The following is a 27,392-nucleotide window of genomic DNA, read 5'->3' on the forward strand; positions in this document are numbered from 1 at the left end:
TGGATGCCAGAACAGGTGGAGGAAAGCATTTAAAAGCATTTTAAATGCTTATGGAAAGTGTGTGAAAAATTGTGTTTTATGTTCAGTCACAATTGTGACCGGTGGGATAATGATATCAGTTTATATACCAGATACATTATCCCACCGGTTTATGATTGGACATAAACACAAATTTTCACACACTGTCCATAAACATTTAAAAAAAAAAAAAAGATTATTTCAATGGGCAACTAATGACACATCATTCAGATATTTTCATGTCTGGGAAAAAATTGGGATTAAAGGATTAAGATTTCATACTGAGTCTACTGTACTCACAGTGATATTGCTATCCTTGCTACCAACAAACAAGGACAGCTAGGGTCGATTACGTTAGCTAACAACTAGGGGTGGGCGATATCTCGATATTTAAAATATATCGGGATATTTTTAAACACGATATGGATTTTGACATATCGTATCGATATATTGTTTATATTAAATTCTGATTTCGCCGCTTTGCTTGTTTGCCTTCTCTGTGCTGTGCTCGCCCCCGCCTCCTCGCGTGTTGTCTCATTCAACCAAGTCCCCCGAGTCCGGTCAGGCAATCTTCCCCCGCCCAGCGAGTGCTTGAAGTGCGTCAGAAACAGCGCGCGCGCGATCAGGATAATATGGATAACAAAGTTTGATTGCGTCCATTTGTACCCCTCCAGGCTTTTGTAGGCCTTTAAAGAGTCTCCGGAATAGGACGAGGGAAAGTTAATGAAGTAGTTATATAACGTTATATCAGGATACTGCAGTTCAGGAAAGCTAACGTTAATAAGTTCCTTTATTAATACACATGAAAAGCATCCCGGGGGCATTATAGGGATCTGTTATGTTTAATCTATTAAGTTTTGCTATGTACAGGTCTATATCTTTTGAATTAAAGTGCGCAGTGAACTCTGTTGCCTTAAAACTCATGCTGCCGTCATTCGTTCACCCTCGTCTCGTACCGCCTCTTTACTGCCAAAATGGCGGTGTAAACAGAATAGGTCACGTGACGTCCGGAGCTCTATATTGATGTGATTATTCATATAATGAGGTTTGGGCCATACAAATGACGGGAGTTTCACGGTATGCTGACAATCTCCTTTGCTATAGTTTATAATATTGAGTTGTCAGTCATATATTTGATTTAATAGACCTTGAAATTTTAGGCCTTTTGCTAAAATGCTTTGGATTCTTTTTCTTTCTTTTTTTACCCTTTACCCATCAAAACCCACTGACATAAGTATTCATATCCTTAACTCAGTACTTTGTTGAAGCGCCTTTCTGCATCGAATACAGCCTCGTGTTTTTTGGTATGATTCAATAAGATTCACACACCTGGATTTGCAGATTATTGGCCATTTATCTCTAAATCCTCTGTCAGATTGAATGGATTGGATTGAATGTTGAGCAGCCATTTTCAGGTCTGTGGCAAATGAGCTCAAGGTAAATATGAATCTCTAATTAAAACTCGTTATAACTAATTATAAATATTTGGATCAGTTAAAGGTGGGGTATGTGATCTGCAAAACGGCCGGCAGATTTTGAAAATACACAACTCAAATGGTCCTTCCTTCTTTCCTCCAACGCTGGCCCTGATTCACGCGAGGGGCAGGGGGGTTATGGTACGACCGTTTGATTGACGCACTTACTGTCCAATAATTCTAGGTGGCCTTGGAAATGATTGGCTGGAGTTTTTCCGAGTCCTGCCCGTTCCACAGATGATTAAATTGCTTAATTTTCATTTCAGTGCTTCTAACTCAGTGGCTGTTAGTGGGTTAGGAATAGGATTTCAAGTGATTTTGAAAAAATGGACAAAAAAGAAAATCACATACCCCACCTTTAATAGAATTAACGGGATGTAGCAAAATTAATACCACAATCAACCAACCTGTTTATCCAGCAAATGCTGAGTATTATTTTTTCATTCTAAGAAATGTTCATTTTCAGGGAATGGGAAATATTTTTCTTACTTTACTGTACAGTACTACTCAGAGCATTTAGTCAAAATCTGCATGATGATAGGACTCCAGGGACATTTAATATTCAATAATATTATTGATCTGCCTGCATTGACACCATTACATGAGAACTGAACTGAGCTGGACGATGACATCACGGTTTATTCCAGAGCGGCTTTATATATTATAAATGAACTAAATTAATAAAAAAAATTCCAACAAAACTGAAACATCACTGAACTTAAGCTGGACGGTGACGCTATTTTCTTCTGGAAACAAACTGTGTTGCATTATTTTCCTGTTATCTCTGAGTAAGAATTTGGATTTCCTTATTCGTGCCTCATTTCAGCCTTATAAGCCATTAGCATTTGAATAAATAAGACTCAGCTGAGGGAGCTCCAGGAAAGATACCTAGCTCAAGTTTATTAACCATTATTTCAGAATATATAAGACGAATATGAGGGGAGTAACAGAGAGCAGCCAATGAGAACATACATTACATCATATAGAAAAACATTGTATAACAAGTCCATATGTGGTCAGTTTCCGGCTATTCCACCACACATACATTGGGATCCAGCAAAACCTTTCCCATACAAAGAATATGGAGCTTGAGTCCCGTCCTCCATCCAAACATGGAGGTCCTCCCTAATGAACAACAGATGTGGGGTGCATTCCTACAGAATAGATTAAAGGCCTACGGCATGCTACAGACTATACTAAGACTATGCTATGTAGACATGCAGGCGAGGATGGTTAAATTATATATTAGATATAATAACACTTTATAAAGCTGCTTTGAAACAATCTGTATTGTAAATCTGTATTGTAAAAAGTAAAATACAGTAGATCAAGACGGACATAAAATCAATATTTGTTCCACCTAAATCACTTATTGAACATCACTTATTGAACATTGAATCAACATGGAAGAAAATTTAAAATCATGTACAGCAGGATTATATGTCAGTTAATTGTCTTTTTAATTTACTCCTTTCAATCAGAAACCATGTAGAGCTGCAATTAATATGTTTTTTTAATCGAAAACAACATCTTTTAAACAACAAAGTGACAACAAATTCACTAAACAACAATGTGCAATTGTATTTATTTATTATAAAAATGCCGTGGTGACTTTAAAACATAAAGAGCTTTTAATACAATTAATCATAGAATATAATAAAATGGATGACTTAAGAGAAACAGCAACAATTAATTAATTGCTTAGCTGGGTCTTCAGGATATGCAGTCAGTTAGTTCACCCCACCACCCAAACAGAGTCCTTCGTTCATCACATCACAGCCCCATAGGTTAAAGTTATGCAGTCTGTACTGAATACTGAAATTATTCATTCACCTCTCGAGTCTTCTCGTCCTCACAAGTTATGGAAAAGAACCATCATGACAGAAATTCACAAATGTATAATTTGTAAGAAATTTGTAATGCATCATGCAAATGTATTTAATGCATTTGTTTGTAAGGAAGGTAAGGAATTATTAATTCATTTCTGTATCTAATTCAGATGTCATTTCACGTGACAAAAGAATGAAAGACTCAGACCCGAAGGCGTCGAAGGTGAACCTATGGGATGTTGCGCATGTGCGGTCAACACAAAATTAATGAATCACTCTCTGAGACAACTCAATGTTCCCGAGTCATTAAAGATTCGTTCAAAATTAATGAATCGTTCATGATCAACCCATCACAAAGTCAGGCTGGGTTGAGTAGGAGTGAGTAAAACGTGATGTTTCTGAGAGTGGTTTAAAAAGTGTTTTCTTTCTGTGTGGAAGGAATTTTTTTCCGCCATGCGCTAATATATATATATATATATATATATATATATATATATATATATATATATATATATATATATATATATATATACACATGTTTTTTTCCCTCACTTTGTTAATATTTATTGCAGACTTTTGGGACTACTGGATCACAAAGACTGTCAATAAAAACCATTGCACTGAAGTGCTATTGTGACTGAGCCATCATTTCTTGTACAGGACCGATATTAACATCATGCCTCGTCACACTGCTTTACAGGCACATCTGTTTTGCATACGGCACTCAAACACAGAACCAGGAAACAAGAAACAGTTTCAGTTCAGGGAAAGAGAAACTGAAGTGTAGTTGAGCTGTTGTGTGTTTGTATCTTTGTATTTATGCAGTAAAATGGCAGAAGCCAGGTTTTCTCAAGATGAGTTCCTGTGTTCAGTGTGTCTGGATCTCCTGAAGGATCCAGTGGCCATTCCCTGTGGACACAGTTACTGTAAGATCTGTATTACAGACTGCTGGGATCAGGAGGATCAGAAGAGAGTCTACAGCTGCCCTCAGTGCAGACAGACCTTCAGTCCAAGACCTGCTTTAGCTAAAAACACCATGCTGGCTGAAGTGGTGGAGAAACTGAAGACGACTAAGCTTCCTGCTGACTGTTACGCTGGAGCTGGAGATGTGCAGTGTGACGTCTGTACTGGAAGAAAACGCAAAGCCGTCAAGTCCTGTCTGGGGTGTCTGAACTCTTACTGTCAGAATCACCTTGAACAACATGAGAGTTTCTTTAAAAGAAAGAGACACAATCTGACTGATGCCACTGGACGACTGCAGGAGATGATTTGCCAGAAACACGACAAGATCCTCGAGGTTTTCTGCCGCACTGATCAGAAGTGTATATGTTTACTGTGTATGATGGATGAACATAAAAACCACGACACTGTATCAGCTGCAGCACAGAGAACAGAGAAACAGGTATGAATTAAAGAATCCCATTATGCTTATTTACAGGTTCATAATGTTGTTTACGGGGTCTACTAGAATACATTTACAGCATTTAATGTTTGTTTTTACCCTCTGTTTGAACACTGTTTCAAATTCTTAAAAACCTGCCTTCTGAAAATCGCTGTCTGTCTGATTGGTCAGCCGGTCCAATCTGTTGTGATTGGTCTACTGCTTAACGTTTGTGTCTGAAATGTAACGTACCTTAAAGGTGCAGTGTGTGATTTTTAGCGGCATCTAGTGGTGAGACTTGCGATTTGCACACTGTCATTCACTCACTTCACATCCCTCAAATTTCAAACTCGAATGAGAAGCTATGGTGGCCGACGTAGGATCGGAAGATGTCGTCATCTGAGTCAGCAGAGAGTAGCAAGTCAAGCAATGAGGTTTCTTTATATTATATTTTATATTAAATTATATTTACTTAATTATTCAGTAAAACCACATGTTATTGCGATTGTTATTTTTACTTGTTCATCATTGTGTAAGTCTTTTATTCACTGACTTTACCATAGCCTGTTTCCATGCTAGTTAGTATAAGATACGAGCTATGGATAACAGCATCAAAGCAGCTAGGTAAGGGGAAATAGCTACCGTTACGATGTCCGAGGCGTCGTTCAGACAGCATGTTTTTCTCCACGTTTGCAGAGTCAGGAACAACCTGAGTATTCTGCTGCGTCTTTTTCTGCTGCTTCTCATTCAGGTTAGTGATGAAACGCGCTCTGTAGCGTTGTTTGTTCGCAGTCGGCTACGGTAGAAACATGACGTCACGAAATGTCGACCTTCATAGAAGGGGGTGGCCGCTGTTATGTAGATATAAATGACTCATTCTAAGTTAATACAAACATAACGGTTCATTAAGTAAGGTCTTTATACACCACTGAAAACATAGTTATGGATCTTATATTGCATTTCTGCCATTAGATCCTCAGAAATATCACACATTGCACCTTTAAAATAAAGAAAACATCAATGGCGATGCGGAGGTGGAGGAATCAGTAGCGTTTTCTGGCATGGGCGAACCTGGCAATCTCCCGGGGCGGCATTTTTGGGGGGGTGGCACCTCCGGCATGAGCAGTAAAAAAAAAAAAAATTCTGCGCCACAAAACAGTTTTCTATTATCTATCATTTCACTGTGTGGGGAATTGGCAAATTTGCTTGCTGAGAAGATGCCGTGCACAGAAGCTGTTTGAGAAGGGGAAAGGGGAGAGGAGCGCGGGGCGGATGACAGTTCCCTTTTAAACCAGTAGTTCAGTAGTAAAAAAAAAAAAACACGTGCATGTCACGTCCCGCCAGAATGGGCGTGGCTATGCCTATATAAGCTGACACAGATAGGTTGTTCTTTGATTTTTCATCAATGAAGCGAAACCAGAACGTAGCACAAGCACGGCAGGGTTACACAACACTCGTTCCCTCATCTAGAGAGAACCGAGGTTACGTTAGTAACCGAGAGCGTTCTCTTACGAGAGTACTCTCGTGTTGCGTAAGCTAGCTTATGCTACGGGAACCCAATGTAAAACGCTGTGCGTGCTTAGTAATGTCCACACATACATTCCCAAGGGCAAGTGCCCGGGGTACACATAATAGTGGGTAAAATCCAGGCCAACGGGACGTGGGCCTGAGAATATAATATAACCATCCCTGAATAAGGAATGGGTGCTTAGCACAGTATAACAGTCAGGATCGACATCAGTCAGCCTGAACTGCATAGAAGAATGGTTTAATAACTCTTTTTTTTTTTTTTTGTCAGTGGGACATCTGAGCCCGAAGGACAGATGTGAGTGTAGGATTACAGTCAGGAGGGACCTCAATCAGCCTGATCTGTTGGTCTTAGACCCGTGCTGGCAGCACGCTTATAATACACAGTCTGCGCAGCGCTGAGTCGGGCGGAGCAGTGGATATTACACTTAGACTGACAACAGCTTAGCCTGCAAGGCAGGAACTTCCAGGTTATAAAACCTTATAAATGTAGACGGAGAGGCCCAGCCTGCCGCCATACAAATGTCCTGGAGTGAAACTCCACTGGACCATGCCCATGAAAAGGCCATGCCTCTTGTGGAATGGGCCCTGATGCCCAGGGGACAGCAAAGGCCCTTAGACTTATAAGCCAGAGCGATAGCGTCAACTATCCACCTGGAGAGGCTCTGTTTCGACGTGGCTAGTCCTTTAGTGCGGCCACCAAAAGAAACAAAGAGCTGCTCTGACTGCCTGAAAGCAGCAGACCGTTCAACATATATTCTCAGCGCCCTGACCGGGCAGAGAAGGTTCACATCGTCCTCACTATCAGATCTTGGGAGGGCTGACAGTGAAATGACTTGTGCTCTGAACAGAGTGGAAAGTTTAGCCGTGTCTCGGTTTGAGAATGACTTTAGAGTCGTTAGGCCCAAACTCGATGCACGTAGCACTCACAGAGAGCGCATGCAGGTCACCCACTCATTTGACTGAGGCGAGAGCCATGAGGAAAGCGGTCTTAAATGAAAGATACTGCAAATCCATGGACTGTAGTGGTTCGAAGGGGCCGCCCTTCATAGCGTCCAGGACCGTGGAGAGGTCCCAGACCGGAACCAGAGGGGGCCGGGAAGGATTTAATCTTCTAGCTCCTCTCAGGAATCGAATGATGAGATCGTTCCTTCCCAGTGGCTGGCCACGCCAGTGTTTCCCACACATAGACTAATTCGTGGCGGTGCGCCACAGAATCAACACCGGCCACCACATATTGCGTTTCGTTCTAAAAAAATTTTTTTATGCTATTTAAAACACGCAGCATATTCGTTCAGCTGCATTTTCTTTCCTTGCTCTCCCTCTGTCTCTCTGTCACTCACGCGTCTCTCTCACAAACAAATTTTTGTCTCGCCAACGCCTTATTTGATCGGTGAGTGAAGATGATTACTGCGCTTGCGATAGGGGAGCATTTTACTGAAAGAACGAGCAAAGAGAGAGAGAGAGAGAGGGGCCCGGTCGCGAATGCGCGTCTTCAAACTGCCTTGCTCTCTCGCTCCCTCGCGCATATTAATCAAAATCACGATGGTAAAAGATCAGAAGACCGAAGTTTCACATGGAACATTCAGATATTGTTTTCCTGAATTACCGCTGGGTGTGAATTGTGCAAAAAAAAATATAAATAAAAACTTTTTTAGGTTGCTTTATCTTATCTGAAAAGCGTCCCGCCCATTCAGCTGACATAAAAACACTTTCAATAAACAAAACAAAACCTATCCAATGATGAAACGTTTTCTGTGTTGACAAATCTTGTGCGATGTCCAGTACTGACTGCCGGGATAATCACACAACGCGAACAAGTCCGCTAATGACACGTCCGATTCGCGAATTAATTACTCCTTTGAACCGATTCCATTTAATGAATGGTTAAAACAACTGATCTGTCCAACACTGAATCGGTGTAAAACAAATCGGTAAAACTTTACAATAAGGTTCCATTTATTAAACTCTAGTGTAGGATTGAGTGCAAAGCAAATACAAATGAATCTTCCAGGTGATTTGTTCAAACATAATTCCACACAGAACTCAACATGCCAGACCCCAAATCACCAACCCCAGAGCCATAAAATCAGGCTCCAGCCAGCCAGTCTCCGCTAACCAACAAAACCCCCAGCTAAGAAATTTATGGCCATGCAAGCTTCAAAGAGAACTAAAGGAAGAACGTGTCAATGTTAGATTGTTTCCAAAGACTGATTGGTTCAGAGATGGCAAAAGCTCGGCGCTCGATCAAGATAACAGCAGGGAAGCTGCTGGACTCCACACAGACACAAAACAGACCCCAGTCCAGGCCCGGGGTGGGTAATCGGGAGAATCGGGAGAATTCCCGGTGGGCCGCTTCACTTTTGGGTCGGTCGAGGATTTTTTTTTTTTTTTCACATTTGTCACATTAGTTACATTAGGCTACACACGTTCCACATTCTGACACCGCAGCCGCAACGCGCAGCCTCTGAATGGGTTGTACCATGTGAGGGAGTTCTCCCCTCCCTTCCTATAGAGTTTGTTGGGTCCATAGCCCGTCTTTTCCAAAACGTTTTCTCAGGAGTAGGCTACCGCGGCACCACCGGCGCCTACCGATAGCCGGGCCGGCCCTACCGTAACGGTACGCGTCAGGGAGGATCGATTGGAGGAAGAGGCCAGGAGGTATGGAAGCTTGTTTCCGCCACAAAATAAAACATTTTAAAAGATAATTGCGACTTTTTATCTCACATTGCGAGCTTACATCTCTTTACATGACTTTATTTCTCAGAATTGCGAGATATAAATCAGAATTGCTTGAAATAAAGTCGCAATTGCGTGTTATAAAGTCACAATTGCGTGAATTAAAGTCGCAATTGCGTGAAATAAAGTCACAATTGCGTGTTATAAAGTCAGAATTGCAAGATATAAAGTCAGAATTGTGTGAAATAAAGTTGCAATTGATTCTAAAGTCTAAGTGAATTATTATTTAACCTTTACATTATTTGTTGACCCATGGTATTAACCCTCTGAGGTCTGGGGTGTTTTTGGGGTCCTTGAGATGTTCTGACATGCCCTGACATTTGTGCTTTTTTCAGTTGCTTATAAACATATCAATGGCAAAAAAAATGTACACTCTATTTAGCACAAACAGGGCTACCATAATATGTGAGCCACATGTATGTACATGTTTTCATTTTTGAGAGAATAATGTTTATGCATGGTTATTGAAAAAACTAAAAATGAAAGTTTCTGAAATAAGGCCACAAAACACATACTAAATATGTGGCAATAAGACTTTTGACTAATGGATGTCGTCGCCTAGAGTTTTTTCTTCAAAATGATGTGAAAATCATCCTGCCTAATCATTCACATAAAACGATACATTGATTTTAGTTTTGAAAGGCAATATGCGGATGGGGCGTAAACGATCATGCATATTTTGTGGTTCACACCTGATGCCCCTGCATACTTAATGAGCCATTCATTCAGGTGTGTCACCTATAGCTAACTTAAAGGGATACTTCACCTCTGGGAAGATGAATGTGTATTTAAAATAGGTAATTTAAGTAGAAGAAATGTGGAGAAATTTTTTAATTTGGAGCTTTCTAGACTGAGAAAAGCCAGAAAATGTATTTTTGGCTTATGTGGATGAAAGACAACAACTCCCAGAATGCACTTGCTTCGCTGCCTTAGAAGGCCACGCCTACCGGTTAGAGAGCACAGTTGAAAACAACAAGGCTAGCCTATGTAAGTGATGAGTTTGCCAGGGATTTAGAGACCCAAAATGTCCGGGATTCGGCTTTTGCGTTCTACAGTCGCCATTCATCATGTTTACTGTGGCGAGCAGGACGAGGCTGACGGCCGCGGGAGAACGGCGCGAGGCCGGTGGCTTCATTACTGAGACGCGCCGGGTCTCGTATCTCTCACGGAGGAGCGGGAATTTTCTTAGCAATGTTAAAACGCACATCAACCGATCACATGTTTAGCGTTCATGTAAACACTACAGTCAGATTCACCGATCGGAATTAATTCAGTTAGATTGAAACGAGAGGTGTGCATGTAAACAATGAATGGCGACCGCAGAACGCAAAAGCCGAATCCCGGACATTTTTAACAGTCTCGCCCGCCGGACAAGTCCGGGAAAAGGAAGATGGTAACCCCTACTTACTCAGCTTTCTCCTATTATTCAGCTTTCTCCACAGAACAAGAGCCTGCTAGCTTAGCTTCCAAAGAAAGACGGCTGATACTGTGTACATTCTGTGAGTGAGATCCCACCCTGTATGGGCGGGTTGAAAACATGCGGAACAACGCCATCTACTGGCTGTAGTCTTTAGCCTCTGGACAGAAAATCCTCCGATGACGCAAAATGACGAATTTTGCGTCATCGGAGGATTTTTTTCCAGACAAAAAATACATAAATCTCTCCTCTCAGGGGGATATGAGGGGGGAAAGCATGGTAATTCGAAAATACTACAGGTTTTCTACTAATACAAAGCTTAATGCTAAATCCTGAAGTAACCCTTTAAATATACGAGCTTGATAAAAATGATCATTCTAGAAGAAAATTTCAGATGTCATTTAGAGGCTTTTGCATCTGAACTCTTCATACACACACACACATATATATATATATATATATATATATATACATACACACATACATACATACATACACACACACATATATATATATATATATATATATATATATATATATATATATATATATATATATATATATATATGCATGCATACACACACACACACATATATACATATATATATATATATATACATTACCAAATGGGTTCACAGTTGGAAGCATCGCAATTTTTTTTTATTTTTCCACAAATTGTGCTTGCAAATTGTATAAAACTTATACAAATAGCCTACATTTTATTTCAACATATTTCAGTCGATTTTTACTCATCTTAGTATAGCAATACAGTTTGCTAAAACATCATCATTCATTCACACACGCAATTTAAATTTAAACTGTCTTTTTGCGAGCTGTGGTAAACAGCGCGCATCTCTGCCGTTCATTCATTCATAAACAGAAACCCGATTCACGTGAGAAGGAAAAAAAACTTACTGCATTCCTCAGCTCGCTCCTCGATATACCCGCACTTCTGAGGTACATTTCCATTATTATTATTCCTCACAGCGCTGCGAGACGGTGTAAACAAGTAATTATCTGAATGTGTTTTCTCGAGCTGATATGGGGGCGTTCACAGAGGATTGCCTCAGCCATTTGCGTTTGAATAGCGCGCGCTCTCCGTGGGCGGGTCACATTACATTTGAATTAGCTGTAATGAGCTCGACTGGAATCGCTCTCTTTTAATACAGATTTCACAAGATGAGAATATTTGTTTTTTATATAAATTACTTCATTTAAAAGAAGAGAATTCAAGCTTCATGCCTGTGTGTCTGTATGCCTGTTTGACTGAGTATTCGCTGAGTTATTGTTCATTTTCGGACGCGTTTCAGAATGGACTACACTGGCAGAGAGAAGGCAGAACTCGCTTCGTGTTTATTTTTCTTTATTTGGCAAAAAGCACAACACTTTGTTTTTATTGTGAGTATACACAACGATACCGCCGACCTCAGGGGGTTAAAGGGATACTCCACTTTAAAATGAAAATTCTGTCATCATATACTCACCCTCATGTTGATTCAAAGCTATATGAATTTCTTTCTTCTGCTGAACAGAAAGGAAGATATTTAGAAGAATATCAGTAACCAGACAGTTTCTAGTCTCATTGACTTCCATAGTATATTTTTTTCCTACTATGGAAGTCAATGAGACTAGAAACTGTCTGGTTACTGACATTCTTCTAAATATCTTCCTTTCTGTTCAGCAGAAGAAAGAAATTCATACAGGTTTGAAACAACATGAGGGTGAGTATATGATGGCAGAATTTTCATTGAAAGTGGAGTATCCCTTTAATACAAACTACACAATAGTAAGAGCTGAACTGTTGCTTCATTTATCCAATTTGGAAAAAGTGCTAATTTGGAATTCCACCATGGAAAAAGTGGGCCGGTCTTGGGCCTGAAACTCCCGGGCTGAAAAGTGGCCCCACTCCGGCCCTGCCCCAGTCTCCTTAAGGACCTCTGAATGACCCAGAGTTTTGAAATCACTTCAAACCACAGAGAACTGAGATTTTACCTAACAATACATAAAATCATCCCAGAACAATTCTCGATGGACTTATAATCAAACATCATGCAACTACATAATTCTATATTGTGTTTGCCATTTATGTGAGTGTCTAATATACTTAGATCCCATATATAAGTCATGATTTGTTATAACTATTAGATGTTTGAATGAAAGTGTGTCGTGTTTCCTGTCAGTACGATCGTATGTTCTTAATTCAAAAGATGGCTTGATTGAAATCTGTGTAAAATGTTTCGGATTCTTATAATAGTAATAATGTCTAAACTGTGGCCTCTATTCTCTCTGCTAGTAAGAAGATCCCAGATAAGCAATGATTTATGGTAAGAAGTGAAGAGAACGCCACCTCCTAAATAAAGCCAGTGTCTAATTGGTCAAATCTCTTCAGGAGGTGGGACAAACTTTTGAGTTTAAAATCTTAAGACCCGAGAACAAAGCTCTCAAGAAAAAGTAACCATGTAGACGCGAGGAGACAAGGAACCCAAATCAAGATCAGAAGAACGGGTTCAGCAGCTTCATTCAAGCCATCTAACTACATCTCGTCTCAACTCTCTTTCTTTTCTAAGTTTTCCTTTCTTTTCCGTTGTTAGTCTCGGTTCTAAGTTAAGTTTTGCGGCAAAGTTTCGGTCCCGATTCGACGGCAAAACCAGCTTCAGACAAAGACTTTGTGTAGAACAAGTACCAAAAAATCTTTTAGTTTAGACTGTTTGCGGTAAATGCAGTTGGGTTGTCGAGGTCAAAACTCTAAATAAGCTGTGGATCAAATAAACTTACTATAAATAATGTTGTAATTTTTTTACTCTTAAACTGAATGTTTGGATTTTGTGAAAGTGTGAATCATTTTTGATTAAACCAGCCGGAAAACACTGACCACTTTGAAGCGTAGAGCCTTCTAGTAGCGGGCGCTCTAGCCTGTGTGATTGTGTTTAGCACTCCCGCTGGGAGATCAGCGTTGATGGCCCATACGTGCAAGGCCCATAAGTCAGGGTGCGGGTGCCAAATCGCGCCCCTGGCCTGGGAGAGGCGATCCCTCCTCACCGGAATCGGCCATAGGGTCGTGCTCACTAGCTACATCAACCTGGTTCCTCCAGAGCGGCGCCACAAGGAGCACAGAGCATTCGTTCTCCCTGATTCGCTTCATCACCTGTGGTAACAGTGCGATCGGGGGAAATGCATAAAGCGGGCGGCTGGGTCATATGTGGGCCAGCGCGTCCCTCTCTTTCGTGAAAAATGTTGGGCAGTGCACGTTCTCTGACGACGCAAAGAGATCGATTTCCACTCTGCCGAAGGTGTCTGTCACCTGGTTTGTGTTTCCCCGGGTGTCCACTAGAGGTCTCTTCCCCATACTGTCACCATTCACTCTGGAACTGCATTTCCCATAATCCTTTGTCTGTTCTCATCACTCGTGATTGCACTCAGCTGTTCCCTATCACATTGTTGCCTTTGGCTTGCTCAGTTGGGGATATTTGGGGATATTTAATTTAATTAATCAATCAACAATACTATTGATCAGCATTACCAAACGTGGATGTTTTCCACTAGAAACAAACATTGTTGTATTATTTGAATTTAATACTGTGAAGCTGCTTTGATACAATCTGTATTGTGAAAAGCGCTATATAAATAAACTTGACTTGACTTGACTTGATTGTTAGTTTCTGTGTATATATACCGTCTGGTCAGTGTTTGTCACGGAGTCGTGTTATATTGTCACCACACTTCCGAGGTCTGTGTTTCTAGTCTGTTTCTCGTTTTGTTTATTGTGTTTATTTGGATTGATAACATGGATTTTGAACCCTGCCTGGATGACTACGAGTTGGATTGCCCTTTTATAATCAACTATTATACTGCTTTTGGATCTACCTGTTTTCCCGTGTGTTCCCGTAACAGTGTCCCATAGTAACTGGACTACCTGAGAGTGCAGGGACCATTCCCCTGGAGGAACATTGTCTCTGGACAGCATGTCCGGACCCACATTCTGACAGCCTGGCACGTGCGCTGTTCTTAGCGAGCGCAGATTGTGCTGAGACCACACAAGGAGCTTTTGGCTTCTAGCTTTTAGCAAGCTCCTCGTGGAGTTCCGGCAGGAAGGGAGCGGGCCTCGTTTGAGGCGTCGAGCATCGCCCGGGCAGGAAACAGCCTTCCAGCCTGTTGGGGGCGGGTTCCTTGGGCAGAGACCAATCAAGGCCAAGGTCCTCGACGGCCTTGGAGAGAAGGTGGATAAGCTCTGCGTCGAAGCTAGACCGCACACCGCTCGACTCTTGCAGGGAAGGGGCGGGGTCCGGATTGGAGCCCGACCACCCTTCGCTGTCCGAAGCGAGAAGAGAGCAGCTGTCCTCTTCTGCATTGTCCCCTTCAGACTCGAGATGCACGGCGGGGGGCTGGCCGGCCGTGATCGAAGTGGGGGACTCAGAGAGCGATGCACACGGGGAGTTAACCGGCATGCAAGCGCTCACAGGGATGACCTCCGGCGTTCTCTGTGAACGGCGCTTTTTACGGCACGGCCCAAAAGAGAGAAGCGGAGGGGCGGGGTCCACGTCAAAGGAGGCTAGACGAGCCCGAAGGTTCGACATTCGAAGCCTCGCATTCCGGGCAGCCGCCTTTGGAAAGCGTGTGGTCCGAGTGGTTCCTTCCCAGGCAGGAAACGCACAGGATGTGGTGGTCCCCGTCACTGAGGGGGGCTCAGCACGAGCCGCACTTGGAAAAGAGAGGCATTTGAAACAACGCCTCTGCTCTTTTAGGATGGCGTGTGTCGCGGGGCGAGCACACACAATTTGCAATGCAATAGAGAGAAAGGATATAGGCACCGGATAGCGCAGCAGGAATGGCGGCTGAAGCGGCGAGAAGAAGGCCGGCTTCTGTCTGCAAGGCAGATGGCTCGTCCCGCTGAAAAGGCTTGTCGACGGCGCAGGCTTCTCCAGAGAACAGCGATTTGAAGTGAACACTTAGCTGAAGAGATGAAAAATCAAAGAACAACCTATCTGGACTCAGCTTATATAGGCATAGCCACGCCCATTCTGGCAGGACGTGATGTGCACGGGCTCCCGCGCCCTCATAGGTGTTTACATCACGAGCAGTCCCTCGATAGGTTGCAGCAGTTGCTGCAGAGCAACCAATAGGCGCGCGAGCCGTCTCACCTAGGTCTGCTTGTGCAGCAATACATTTTAAATTAATGCAAAAAAAAAAGTATAATTTTATGGCTTCAGTATTCTCGAGAAAAGGGATTTTCCCGTAGCGTAAGCTAGCTTGCGCAACACAAGAGTACTCTCGTAAGAGAACTGGTATGACTTATTTTTTTCTGAGGAAGAAGGTATTTTAAGGACTGTCTCATCTGTCCATATATTTAAAGTCAATAGGGTCCAAAAGTTTCAATCTTAAAAAAGGACATTAAAGTAGCATAAAATAAATAATTTAAGTTTTAAAGCGATAAGAATAGGCTTGTTTGACTCCATGTAGTGCTGCGCAGACCAATCGCCGACTGACTTGAAGCAGTGCATGCTGGTTAGAAATTTTGTCCGACTTGAGACAGGTGCGATGGCATCAAAGTAGCGCAAGTTGATTCAAGAGCAGCTGGTTGATTCATTTTGCACAGCTTCTCCAGAGCGACTGCACGAGCTCTGATGACGACACAGCTGTTCCACAATGACATTATTCTCACATATCTGTTTTTTATAACAGTAAAAGCTCTTTTCATGTAATCGTAATGTTATATTGTGTCATGTTTATCAAAATAAAAGTGGTGAGGGAGCGGAGGAGTCTCCGACGTTTGCCGTGGTGAGAGAAGGGCGCGAGGCTGGTGGCATGACTGATGATGAGCTCACCGGTCTCGTATCTCGGAGCTTTGGAAGCATAAAAGGAGGAAGGACGAGAGAGGAACAGGCCTGGATTTTACGTTGTGTTTTGTTTATGTTTTATAATGTGTGTGCGGCAGCCATCTTTTACTTTCGTTTTGTGTTTGTTTTAGAATTGAAGTTTGTAAAACGTTCGTCGGTTCCTGCCTTCTTCTTCCCATAACATCAAACCTTGTTACATTGACAAATATTGTATTTATTTACATTTACATTTAGCAGACGCTTTTGTCCAAAGCGACTTACAAATTAGGACTAAATTAAGCGAGTCATCGTGAAGAGGCAAAAACAACGCAAGAAGTGCTCAAAGTGCTATTTCACTTCAGCTGTGATAAAGTATGCAAACACAGCATCACTATGGGAAGCAGAAAGTGTATGACTTCACGTCTGTTTTCAGATCATCCCTGCCTGAATGTCTTCACAATATCTTCTTTTGTTTTCTGCAAGAGAAAATCAGTTTGGAAAGACATGAGGAGTACACAATGAAAGAATTTACATTTCTGTGTAGCAAGTTAGCTCAAAATAAATTTTAATAATCAATCATAACTTGTAATAATTAATTATGAATATTTGGACCAGTTAATAGAATTAATTTAATGTAGTAAAATTAATATTACAATCAATCAACCTGTTTGTCCCGTGAACACTCAGTGTTAATTGTTTATAAATTCTGAGAAATGTTCATTTCTGGGAGAGGGAAACGTCTTTCTTCCTGTAAAGTCTGACTAAGAGCCTGTAATCAAAATCTAAACCGTAAAATAAACTTTGTTGCAAGCAGAGAATCAGAACAAAATACGTATAGTGCACAAGTTTTATTAACTAATTCACAAACATAACTAATCTAAACACACAACATACAATCATCAATGTACCTGGGTAAAATGGTAAGTGACAGAATGAAACCGGAAGCAGGAAATGGAACTTGCATGGTTTGTTTGGCTGGAGTGCAGATTGTGGCCTGCCAGCCCTGGGCCGGAGAGGACACACAGAGCAACCAGGAGAAGGGAGGAAGTTGGAAGAGTTGATGGTTGGATTTGCGATGAACTACTTCTGCATTGAATGAAGAAATTGTGCCAAACTCCTGATGTTGTCCTTGATTCTTTTGTGGTTGAGAGGGTCCTCTCTCTCCTGAATGAGCACATGGCTGGTTGTGGGTCAAGGCCTGCTGCCCTGGGGCATGGTGAGGCCATGCAGGACAGCTACGCGAACGTACCGAGAAGGCCAAGACAGGGAAGGGCTTGTGTAGCGACAATTTAAAGCCTGAGAAAGGTCCCACCTCTCAGGGTTGGCTCGACCAATAAGAAAGGTGTAATATTTAAGTGGGAAATTCTTCTGTTGGGAGGATTTATGACTCAGTCTCAAGTGTGGTTAGAACATAGGCCTTGCCGTTTGTGTCCATTTATACTCAGATAGATATAACAAACACACACTGCATTATATGATGAGGTGATGTACACTAAAGTGTGAGTCATTAAATGAGGAGTAATTAGATAGGAGACACGATATAGGTGGAGTTATACTAAAACTAGTAGTTCTCTTATAAAGCATGCATAAAATAAATATAAATGCAAGAGACAGTATACAAGACATACAATTATCAGACACAATGTTCATTTATAGATCAGTTTGTCTATAACTGAATGCAGGAAAGTCTGTTTTAAGGGCTGTAGGTCTTTCCTATGGCCTCTGTCTTGACCACATTTTTAACAGCAATAAAACCATCTTGTCTGATGGTCGCCCTGGTGACTGAGGCCTTTTCTGCTCTCTTGCCTTTTTTGGTGGGATATTTCATTCCTAAGACTGGGCTTTAAAGCTTATTTGTTAAATGGAACAAATAGGTATTTGCCTGATTGTCTTAGTCGTTACATCTGGGTGAACTGTCGTATTAAAACTAGGCACTGATGAAGTAATGCTGGCACTTATGATTGAAGCTATAATAACTTTATAATAACCTTAGGGAGGCAGTCGGGGACTAATGTTTAGAGAGTCAGACGATAACCTGAAGTTTGGGGGTTTGATTTCAGTACCGGCAGGAAATGATTGAGGCCCCAATCACTTCCACAGAGAATGGCTGGCCACTGCTACTGTGTTCACTACTCACTGCTCCTAATGTGTATGCACTAGCTTGGATGGGTTAAATGCAGAGGACAAATTCAAAGTATGGGTTACCAAACTTGGCCTTCACATGTCACCTCACTTCACTTTTTTCCACTTTTTTCACTTACCATGTAAGATCTTTAACCCCTCAGTCTTACCACTTCACCGATATTGGATTCATATCTGTTTACCTGATGATTAATGTGATGTTTCTCCTGTCATTGGTTTGTCCTTTAGCACCAGCTGAAGGAGACGCAGAGGTTGTTCCAGCAGAGGATCCAGCAGAGAGAGAAAGATCTTCAGCAGCTGAGAGAGGCTGTGGCGTCTCATAAGGTGAGTCTGGAGAAGAAGAGAAGTTTGAGAAGTCTCAGTCAGGACTCACTGAAGTTCACTGTGTGATTGTGATGTGTGTGTAACAGCGCTCTGCAAACACAGCAGTGGAGGACAGTGAGAGGATCTTCACTGAGCTCATCCGCTCCATTAGGAGAAAGCGCTATGAGGCGACACAGCGGATCAGAGGTCAGGAAAAGACTGCAGTGAGTCGAGCTGAAGGACGACTGAAGCGTCTGGAGCAGGAGATCAATGATCTGAGGAGGAGAGACACTGAGCTGGAGCAGCTATTACAAACACAGGATCACATCCATTTCCTGCAGGTAACAGAGATCTAGAAGAACAGGGTCATAGTGGACTTGAGCAAGAGACTCATAGAGAAACATTTCATGAAAGCAGAATGAGCCGTTCGACTGAAGTGTTGATCTGTGTGTTTGGTTATTATATCATCAGTCAGACTCAATCTCAATCTCTTAGGAAACAACAATGTGAAATACATGAACTTGATGGTGCCAGCTTCACCCAGCTAGATTTCCCATCATCTCTTTACTTTCTTTTGACATTTTTTTACTTATACTACATATTGTGGGTAATGTTTACCAAAATCAGATAATCCTTTATAATAATTTTCATAAATATTTGCTGGTGATCAAATGAATTCATTAATGAATTTGGCAGTGAATTCCTCAAACAGGAAGTTGATGCTGTGAAAGTGCCTTTGAACTGCTTTTCCTAATCAAATCTACTCACATCTGCCATGTGACTCCATTGATGGACTTGATCTGTTACATTTATGTTATTGACAGTTGTTTGATCATCCAAGAGTTTTAGCTCTTAGCTTAACTTAGCTCTAACATGATATAATGAATATGAGAAGAATGAAGTTGATGCTGTAAAAGAGCTGGTTTGAGAGTTACTAAATATCAACAAGAGCCGCACAAATCTGACAGAAGTGCAGGTTATTTATGAAGTGTGGAGGTGATGAGCTCTGATTTCTGTTTTCTGTAGAGTTTCCAGTCTCTCTCAGCTCCTCCTCAATCTGCAGACGTCAATGACAATCCCTTCAGTTCTCTTTCCTCTTTTGATGGCGTGAGAGAATCTGTCCGTCAGCTGAAAGACAAACTGGAGGATTTCTGCAAAAAGAAGATCTCTGACAGAGGTAAAGTCCTGGAGATTCTGCTCTCAGAAATGATCCTCCATCATCTCATATCATGTAGAAGATCATATTAGAAATGTCTTACGGAATGGACGCAGGGATAATTTTCTCTTGACATGGTAATCACACTCTTCATGTCTGTTGATTTCCACAGTCACTTTCACCAACATTGTTCCCAGGACCAGGAACGACTTCCTACAATGTAAGTCACTAAGAAAACAAGCAGAAAATCTCACTGAGTGACTTCATGTTCTTCCTGTAGAAGGCTAAAGAAAACATGACAGAAGAGATTTAGAGTTGATCATGTATTTTTGCATTTCCCAACGGAGAACATCGGGGGGAGCAATGTTTTCAAAAGGGGGTGTTCTAACAACAACAAAAAATGGTCTGCAACATTCTAACAACATTCTACACAACATGAATATTACAAATGCATTAGTCAGTAGCGAAATAGAATATAGCACGTTCAGTGTAGACAGAATCACTGATTATAATGGGTTCTGTGTGCTTTTAATGTCTGTGATTTGGCATCCAGTGTAGACAGTGTGCAACCTGCCAGTTTACACCAATGTGGCCAGAATAGATCATTTCCATAACAAAGACTGTTTACTGTTTCTTTCAGCTTTTTTGTAGCGCAGCTGACAAACTTCCAGTGAAAACAACTTCCAGTGAAAACAACTTCTGCGTTTAGCATTCAGACACAATTTAACACTTCAATATGTTTTTTTCTTGTTCTTGTTCTCCGTTGGAAAGTATGAATGTGAATGCTTCTTGCTTGCTGATTGGCTGCAGTTTGTGATAATCTATGTAATTAAAGTTCCCTTTCGTAGTCACTACGAGTTACGAGCTGACAGTCATGCTTTCCCGGAGAGTGGAACCCTCCACCCTGTCCTGAGCGCTCGCGGCTGGACGATTGGTTTTTGGGTGCGGCCGCCAATCCCCGTCGGCGTCCAACCCCAATGCCTTTCTTCCCGGACGTGCATAAGGAGGTCACAAGGTTCTGGAAGGCACCCTTGGCCTTTCCTCCTCTCGACTAGGCGGTTGCCAAAGGGTACACTGGGGTTCCCCAGGTGGAGCGTTCTGTCGCGATACAACTGTGTTTGCAGAGCGCTTCCTCCCGTGGTGACCCAAAGCACTCCTCCAAAGCCTATAGGTTTTTGTCTACTCTGGTGGTAAAATCCTTTAGAGCCTTGGAGCAGGCAGCCGCCTCCTTGCATGCCATGGCCACTCTGCAGGTATACCAGGCCCAGATGCTCAGGGACATGCACGAGGGGAGGACTGACCCAGGGCTCTTTGATGAGCTCGCTCACCGGGCGACGAAAGTGGCCGCACACTCCCTGGGTCAGGTGATGTCCACTAACGTGGTCCAGGAAAGACACCTGTGGCTCAACCTGGCTGATATGAGGGATGCCGAGTGGGATGCCCCTATCCCAGGCTGGCCTCTTCGGCGGCGCTAGGGCTGGGCGATAAATCGATTTTATCGATTAATTCGAATGTGTAGCTTACGTCGATTTGTTTGAATGAAAATCGGTTTTCTCTTTAACAATTGCCGACGCTCCCCTCTGGGCTCCCGTAGCTCCGAACGGGCTCATCCCTCCCCCCGCGCGTTTGCCATAGAGATATACAAACAACATGGCAAATGAACTAGACCGCGGCAGCACAAGCACACCCGCCAAAAAACAACCTACAGCCTTACAAACTGAATCCACAGGGCTGCCAACTCTCACGAATTCACCGTGAGACTCACGCAATCGTCACTTTTTACACGCTCTCACGCCACACATCCATTTTCTCACGCAGAGAAAAATCGCGAAGCAAAGAGGACACTGACCCCGACAGACAAGACCGAGAAGGTTACTATTGCAATGAAACAAATTCTCAGCTCTCAGATTCTGTCGATTTAATTACGAAATTCAAACAATAAACACTGTTTGGGCGCTTGACAGATCGCTGACAGAGTTTGGTAGGTAAGCAAAGGTAGGTAATTTGAAAGATAACGTTACAGTTCAAATTACCGAAATGAAATAAAATCGATCGATCAGTGTTTTTCAACTGCGGAAAGAGGTCTATAATAACAGCTGGAGAAAAATGTGTCACGTAACATTAGCCTACATTTACCTCTGGAAAGCCATTTAATGACCATAGCACATTAGTTGGACTTTTAAAATGATTGCTGTAGAGAGGAGTATTTCGCCAAATATGATAACTATATTACATATTTATTATATTTTTACCTATATCATTAAAATATTATAATGCTGTTATAAAAAAACGCATTATGTTTAATTTGAGGTTATTTTTAACCTTTAATAATAATACTATCTGACAGGGCTTTAAATTAACGTGTATCTACTAGTATTTATCCAAAGGAATCGATATTAAATCAAAATCAGAATCAAATCACAAGAATTTAATTAAAATTGTGAAAGCAATAATAAAAACAGTAGCATACCAGTCATTGTACCATGTAAACATTGTGTTGTCACTAAACTTAATAAAATTCAGTTTAGTTACCAAATGCTTTGACAATCACAATACACTTTATTGTGATGTACTTTTTTTTTTTTTACGTTCCGCCCCAATCCCAATCCACCCATTTCATGTTATGTTACGTTATGTTATGTTACATTTTCACGGTTTACAAAGGCAGGGCCTGCCATCATGTCTTTTTGGCTTGTTGTTTCTGATTGCACTTTAACCCCAGGGGGGAAATCCAAATCAAATCCCAGAAGGGAAAATCAAAACAAAATAAAGTTAAAACTTGTTTTGAACAATTTCTTTGTCATCTGCAGATTGATTTTAAGTAAGGGAAGAAAAATAAATCGATTTAAATCGTAAATCGAATTTTTTGTGAAAAAAACGGGGATTTTTTTTTTAGGCCACATCGCCCAGCCCTAGGCGGCGCGGTCGAGGACTTTGCCCAACAGTTCTCGACCGCCCAGAAGCAGACTGAGGCAATAAAACATATTCTGACCTGACGGCCCGCTGTTGCCTCCACCCAGCCGTCAGTACAGAGTCCTCAGGCTGCTCGCCGCCGAGCCCTCCCGTGGCTCCCGCACGGCCCCAACAGCAGCCTTCATCCAGGCCGCGTCGTGGATGAAGCCGCAGGAAGGCACCGCAGCCCCGCGCCCCACTAAATGGCAGGCTAAGCGGTGCTTCTGAGACGGGCTGCCCAGAGATGGCACTAAGTTCTTTCCAGGAGGTGGTAGCAGGGCCACTCCTTCCCCCGGTGGAGGGCCGGGGAGAATCTTTTGTTCTCCACTCCCTTGCCCACGGGCGGGCAGCACCCTAATGTGGTTAAAGAAAGAATTGACACACCAATTTCTGAGCCCCCAGAGGCCCCGGATGACAGTGTGCGCCGCTCACAAGCCTCGCCACATTCATCCCCCTCTGTCACCAGACCCCTGCCAGAGCACGCCACCGTGGAACGCTGGTCCTTCCCTGGCCTCCTCTGGCGGGACGCGGCTAATGACCGCCATCTTGCTTCGGTGTCAAAAAAACATCTTCCATTGTCCAAGACCATTGCTTCATGTTCCATGAAGATATTTTGTAATTTTCCTACCGTAAACATATAAAAAAATATATTTATGTGAGTGGATGCAGCAAAATGGGATCCATTAATGCGCGATTAATGGACTTTATAGGCCATTTTCTCAATGTTGAGATTTTTTTGCACCTTCAGATTGCAGATTTTCAAATAGTTGTATCTCCACCAAAATATTGTCCTATCCTAGGACAATGGAAAGCTTATTTATTCAGCAATTTCAAATAATTTACCCTTGTGACTGGTTTTGTGGCCCAGGGTCACATATAGTCAAAACTCCACTCCAAAATGTTTCTTTTTCGAAGTGTACTGTATCTATATCTAACACACAGAATACAAGGACTCTAATAACGGTGATAATCATAAAACAGAGCAACAAGCAGCAGCAATCGAGCAAACAGCAGAGTGAGCAAAAAGCTGGCGACACAGAGGAGATGCAGGTGTTTAAACAGGGGGATGTGAACGTGACGTGAACCGGATTCATAATTCCTGATTCTGATGTGTTTTCTCTCCATCAGATTCCCATCAGTTCACTCTGGATCCGAACACAGTGAATAAACGCCTCCGTCTGTCTGAGGAGAACAGAGAGATTAATAACACTGGCACAGTCCAGCCGTATCCTGATCATCCAGACAGATTTGATGTGCCTCAGGTGTTGTGTAGAGAGAGTGTGTGTGGACGTGGTTACTGGGAGATTGAGTGGAGTGGGAGATGTGTGTGTATATCAGTGTCATATAAGAGCATCAGCAGGAAGGGACGGAGTAATGAGTGTCGGTTTGGATATAATGATCAGTCCTGGAGTTTGTTATGCTCTTCCTCCAGTTACTCATTCAAACACAATAAGATAAAGACTAAACTCCCTGGAAAGCCCATCGGCTGTGGAACAGGAGTGTGTGTGTATCACAGTATGACAGAAGTGTGTGTGGATCACAGGAGAATAGGAGTGTATGTGGATCACAGTGCAGGAACTCTGTCCTTCTACAGCGTCTCTGACACAATGAGCCTCATACACACAGTCCAGACCACATTCACTCAACCACTCTATCCTGGGTTTACTGTTTATCCTGGATTGTTATCTCTTTATAATACACCATCAGTGAAACTGTGTTAATGAATCAGAACAGACTGTAGAGATTCTACCCATAATGCTTTGAGCTGCATGATAAATCAGTAACAGTGAGATGTTATAGAGTCTCTTACTCTCTTTTCATTACATTAATAACACAGCTGAACTTCTGTCAGTGAAATAACATGTAAGAATAAATGTGTGTAATGAATACTCAAACAGACCGTAAGATCAGTATGTGTTTGTGAGTCATGATGAGTGACAGTGTGTATCTGTGTGTACGTTTCAACTGAAATTATCACAAAGGATTCATTAAAAATGAGTTATTCAATAAAAAAAAAATTGCCATGTAAAATTGCTAAATGTCAAGTTACTAATTTAATACATTTAAAACATATAGACCGAAAATCATACTGTAAACCCTTTAACAGTAAAAGTATAAGCACAATTATTCTAATCTAATCCGGTTTACTTTCATAATAATACGCTTTATTTTCATTTAGATTAAATATTCCACTCTCATTAATGGAGTTAAGTAATTAATTACAAAAAAGTAATTATCCAAAAGTTAAGAGAGAGAATTGAATAAAATAAGCAAAACAATTTATAAATAACTAAATACACATCATCAAAACAAACAAAAACAAAATAAATAAACATCAACAAGCAAATGCAAAGTAAAAAAAAAAAGAAAAAGAAAAAAAAAGTCATAGGTCTGGACTTCCCTAAGTTCAAGAGGTAGAAGCATAGGAAGAGAAAGCCCTGTGATTATGAGTATAGGGGTGTAACAGTTCTGTTAAATAATGTGGTACCAGGCCGTTCAATGCTTTATATGTGAGCATCATAATCTTAAAATAAACCCGGAACCTGGATAGATAGCCAATGCAAGGATTCCAAAACTGGAGTAATATGATTGCATATCCTGAACCCAGTTAAGATCCTTATGGACAAATATTGTACATATTGGAGCTTATTTAGTGTGGATTTAGAAACTGCAAAAAGAAAGTATCGAAACTAAAAGCATGACTGTAAAGTGCTTTGGGTGTACAGTAGTACATATGGAAAGCACTATATAAATGATTATTTGATTCAAAAGTTACAATAATAGGTGTCAGGATACAAAACATGATTAACTTGCAAGTGTACAAAATACATTTAAAGGAACACTCCGACTTTTTGGGACTTTAGCTTATTCACAGTATCCCCCAGAGTTAGATAAGTCCATACATACCTTTTTCATTTCTGTGCGTTCTGTAAGTGTTATTTGACGCACCCACCGCTAGCCTAGCTTAGCACAAGGACTGGATGTAAATGGATAATGGTAGCATACTAATCCCAATAAGTGACAAAATAATGCAAACATTTTCCTATTTACATGTTGTGATCTGTATAGTCACAGCGTGTACAAATAACAAGGCTATATGAGACGGAGACCATTTTTAATCGTATAAATACTGGGAACTATATTCTCACTAGGCGTAGGAGCACAGCTACTTGGGCGGAGTGATTAGCGCAGCACACGAGACGCCCTGTGGTGAGGAGCAGAGAGTTCGCTCAGAGTTGGAGTAATAGAGTCAGCAATTACTAGATAGTAAATTTATAGTTTACAATCATGGGTGTTCGCTGTATTGTAAAGAGCTGCGACAATAAACAGGGGAGACCAGGTAATACCATGATGTTTCATAGAATTCCAACCAAAAACGCTGACCTGATGAATCGATGGCTACTTGTTCTGGGTATAGATCCAAACACACCTGTAAACAGCATCAAGAAGTATTTAGTTTGCTCTGAACATTTTACTATAGACGACTATTTTGAAAAAATGCAAGTTGCCACACGGACCATGAAATGAGTGCTAAAGGATACAGCCATCCCATCGATAATAAAGACAGGACAAATTGGATCACCTGTTGATGCGGTAAGTGTTCCGTTATGTTTTGAGATGACTAACATTAGCCATACTGTAACAGTGCCATGCTAATGTAATGTAACCTTAGTAGTGACACTATTACGTGAATAGGGGCTCTGTGTATCCCCTTTATTGTTTTTATTGTGTTGTCATGAACACACTGTATCGCTCAATAACAAATGAGCGGCGCTAAATGTAAATGTTTGCATTATTTTGTCACTTATTGGGATTAGTATGCTACCTTATCCATTTACATCCAGTCTTTGTGCTAAGCTAGGCTAGCGGTGGGTGTGTCAAATAACACTTACAGAACGCACAGAAATGAAAAAGGTATGTATGGACTTATCTAACTCTGGGGGATACGGTGAATAAGCTAAAGTCCCAAAAAGTCGGAGTGTTCCTTTAATAGAAGATAAGTGAACAGATACAGAAAGAGGAGTGTTGAGGGTGCAGAAGGAAATCCTCGGTAGCACAGGGACTACAATGGGCAGTGATGATGAATATCCAGCAGAAATCCAAAATAGATCATCCACCAAGGCAGAAACCCAAAGTCAGTCAAACATAGTGATGGCTGACGCGAAACAGTCGTTTCGAAGCTTTGCGAGATCCCGAAGCGCAGATGTTTCGAAACACTGATCCGAAGCGTGATTCAAAACACCCATGTCACGTGACTATGGCCAAACGAAGCCTCGAAGTGTTTCATCAGGTGTGGTCCGCCGAATCAGCGTTTGATTGGCACGGTCGGGAACAGACCACACAATCGCACATCTGTATAAAAGTGAAATCAACGCATATTGACCTCGTGGGTTTTTGTGAGAAGAGTTTGATTTTGAGATAGCGGATTTTTGATGATATAGTGACAGTGCGATTTGATTAGTTATAGGCAATTTAGGCTTACATTTAAATTTACACAACACATTGACTGATAGGCTAGAGACAGACAGAGTATACATATAGTGAAATAATAGATACATAGATATAAATATATATAGACAGCTTGATTAATAGATAGATACATATATAGATAGATTATATCTAGATACATATCTAGGTAC

The 27,392-nt window shown here is 41.6% G+C and overlaps 1 protein-coding gene and 1 long non-coding RNA gene across 2 annotated transcripts in view; both read left to right on the top strand.

Moving 5' to 3' along the window:
- The window catches only part of LOC308689647, a 1,235,845-nt gene that overhangs the window by 897,329 nt on the left and 311,124 nt on the right, over positions 1-27,392 (top strand). The gene's annotated exons all lie outside the window — the stretch shown is intronic.
- LOC308689615 (tripartite motif-containing protein 16-like) lies at positions 4,081-25,052 on the top strand. Its single transcript, XM_081363429.1, has 6 exons — positions 4,081-4,724; positions 18,570-18,665; positions 18,752-18,985; positions 19,671-19,821; positions 19,973-20,020; positions 23,881-25,052. Exons 1-6 carry the CDS (start codon positions 4,152-4,154, stop codon positions 24,471-24,473), a joined length of 1,695 nt encoding a protein of 564 aa, XP_081219555.1. The 5' UTR covers positions 4,081-4,151; the 3' UTR covers positions 24,474-25,052.

The sequence above is a fragment of the Scardinius erythrophthalmus genome, assembly GCF_964197995.2.
Source record: "Scardinius erythrophthalmus genome assembly, chromosome: 4".
Classification (NCBI taxonomy): Eukaryota; Metazoa; Chordata; class Actinopteri; order Cypriniformes; family Leuciscidae; genus Scardinius; species Scardinius erythrophthalmus.

Coding starts and splice junctions, on each gene's coding strand:
- LOC308689615 (XM_081363429.1), top strand. CDS start 4,152: ATGGCAGAAGCCAGGTTTTCTCAAGATGAGTTCCTGTGTTCAGTGTGT. Junction 4,725..18,569: donor CACAGAGAACAGAGAAACAG/GTATGAATTAAA, acceptor TTTGTCCTTTAG/CACCAGCTGAAGGAGACGCA. Junction 18,666..18,751: donor AGGCTGTGGCGTCTCATAAG/GTGAGTCTGGAG, acceptor TGTGTGTAACAG/CGCTCTGCAAACACAGCAGT.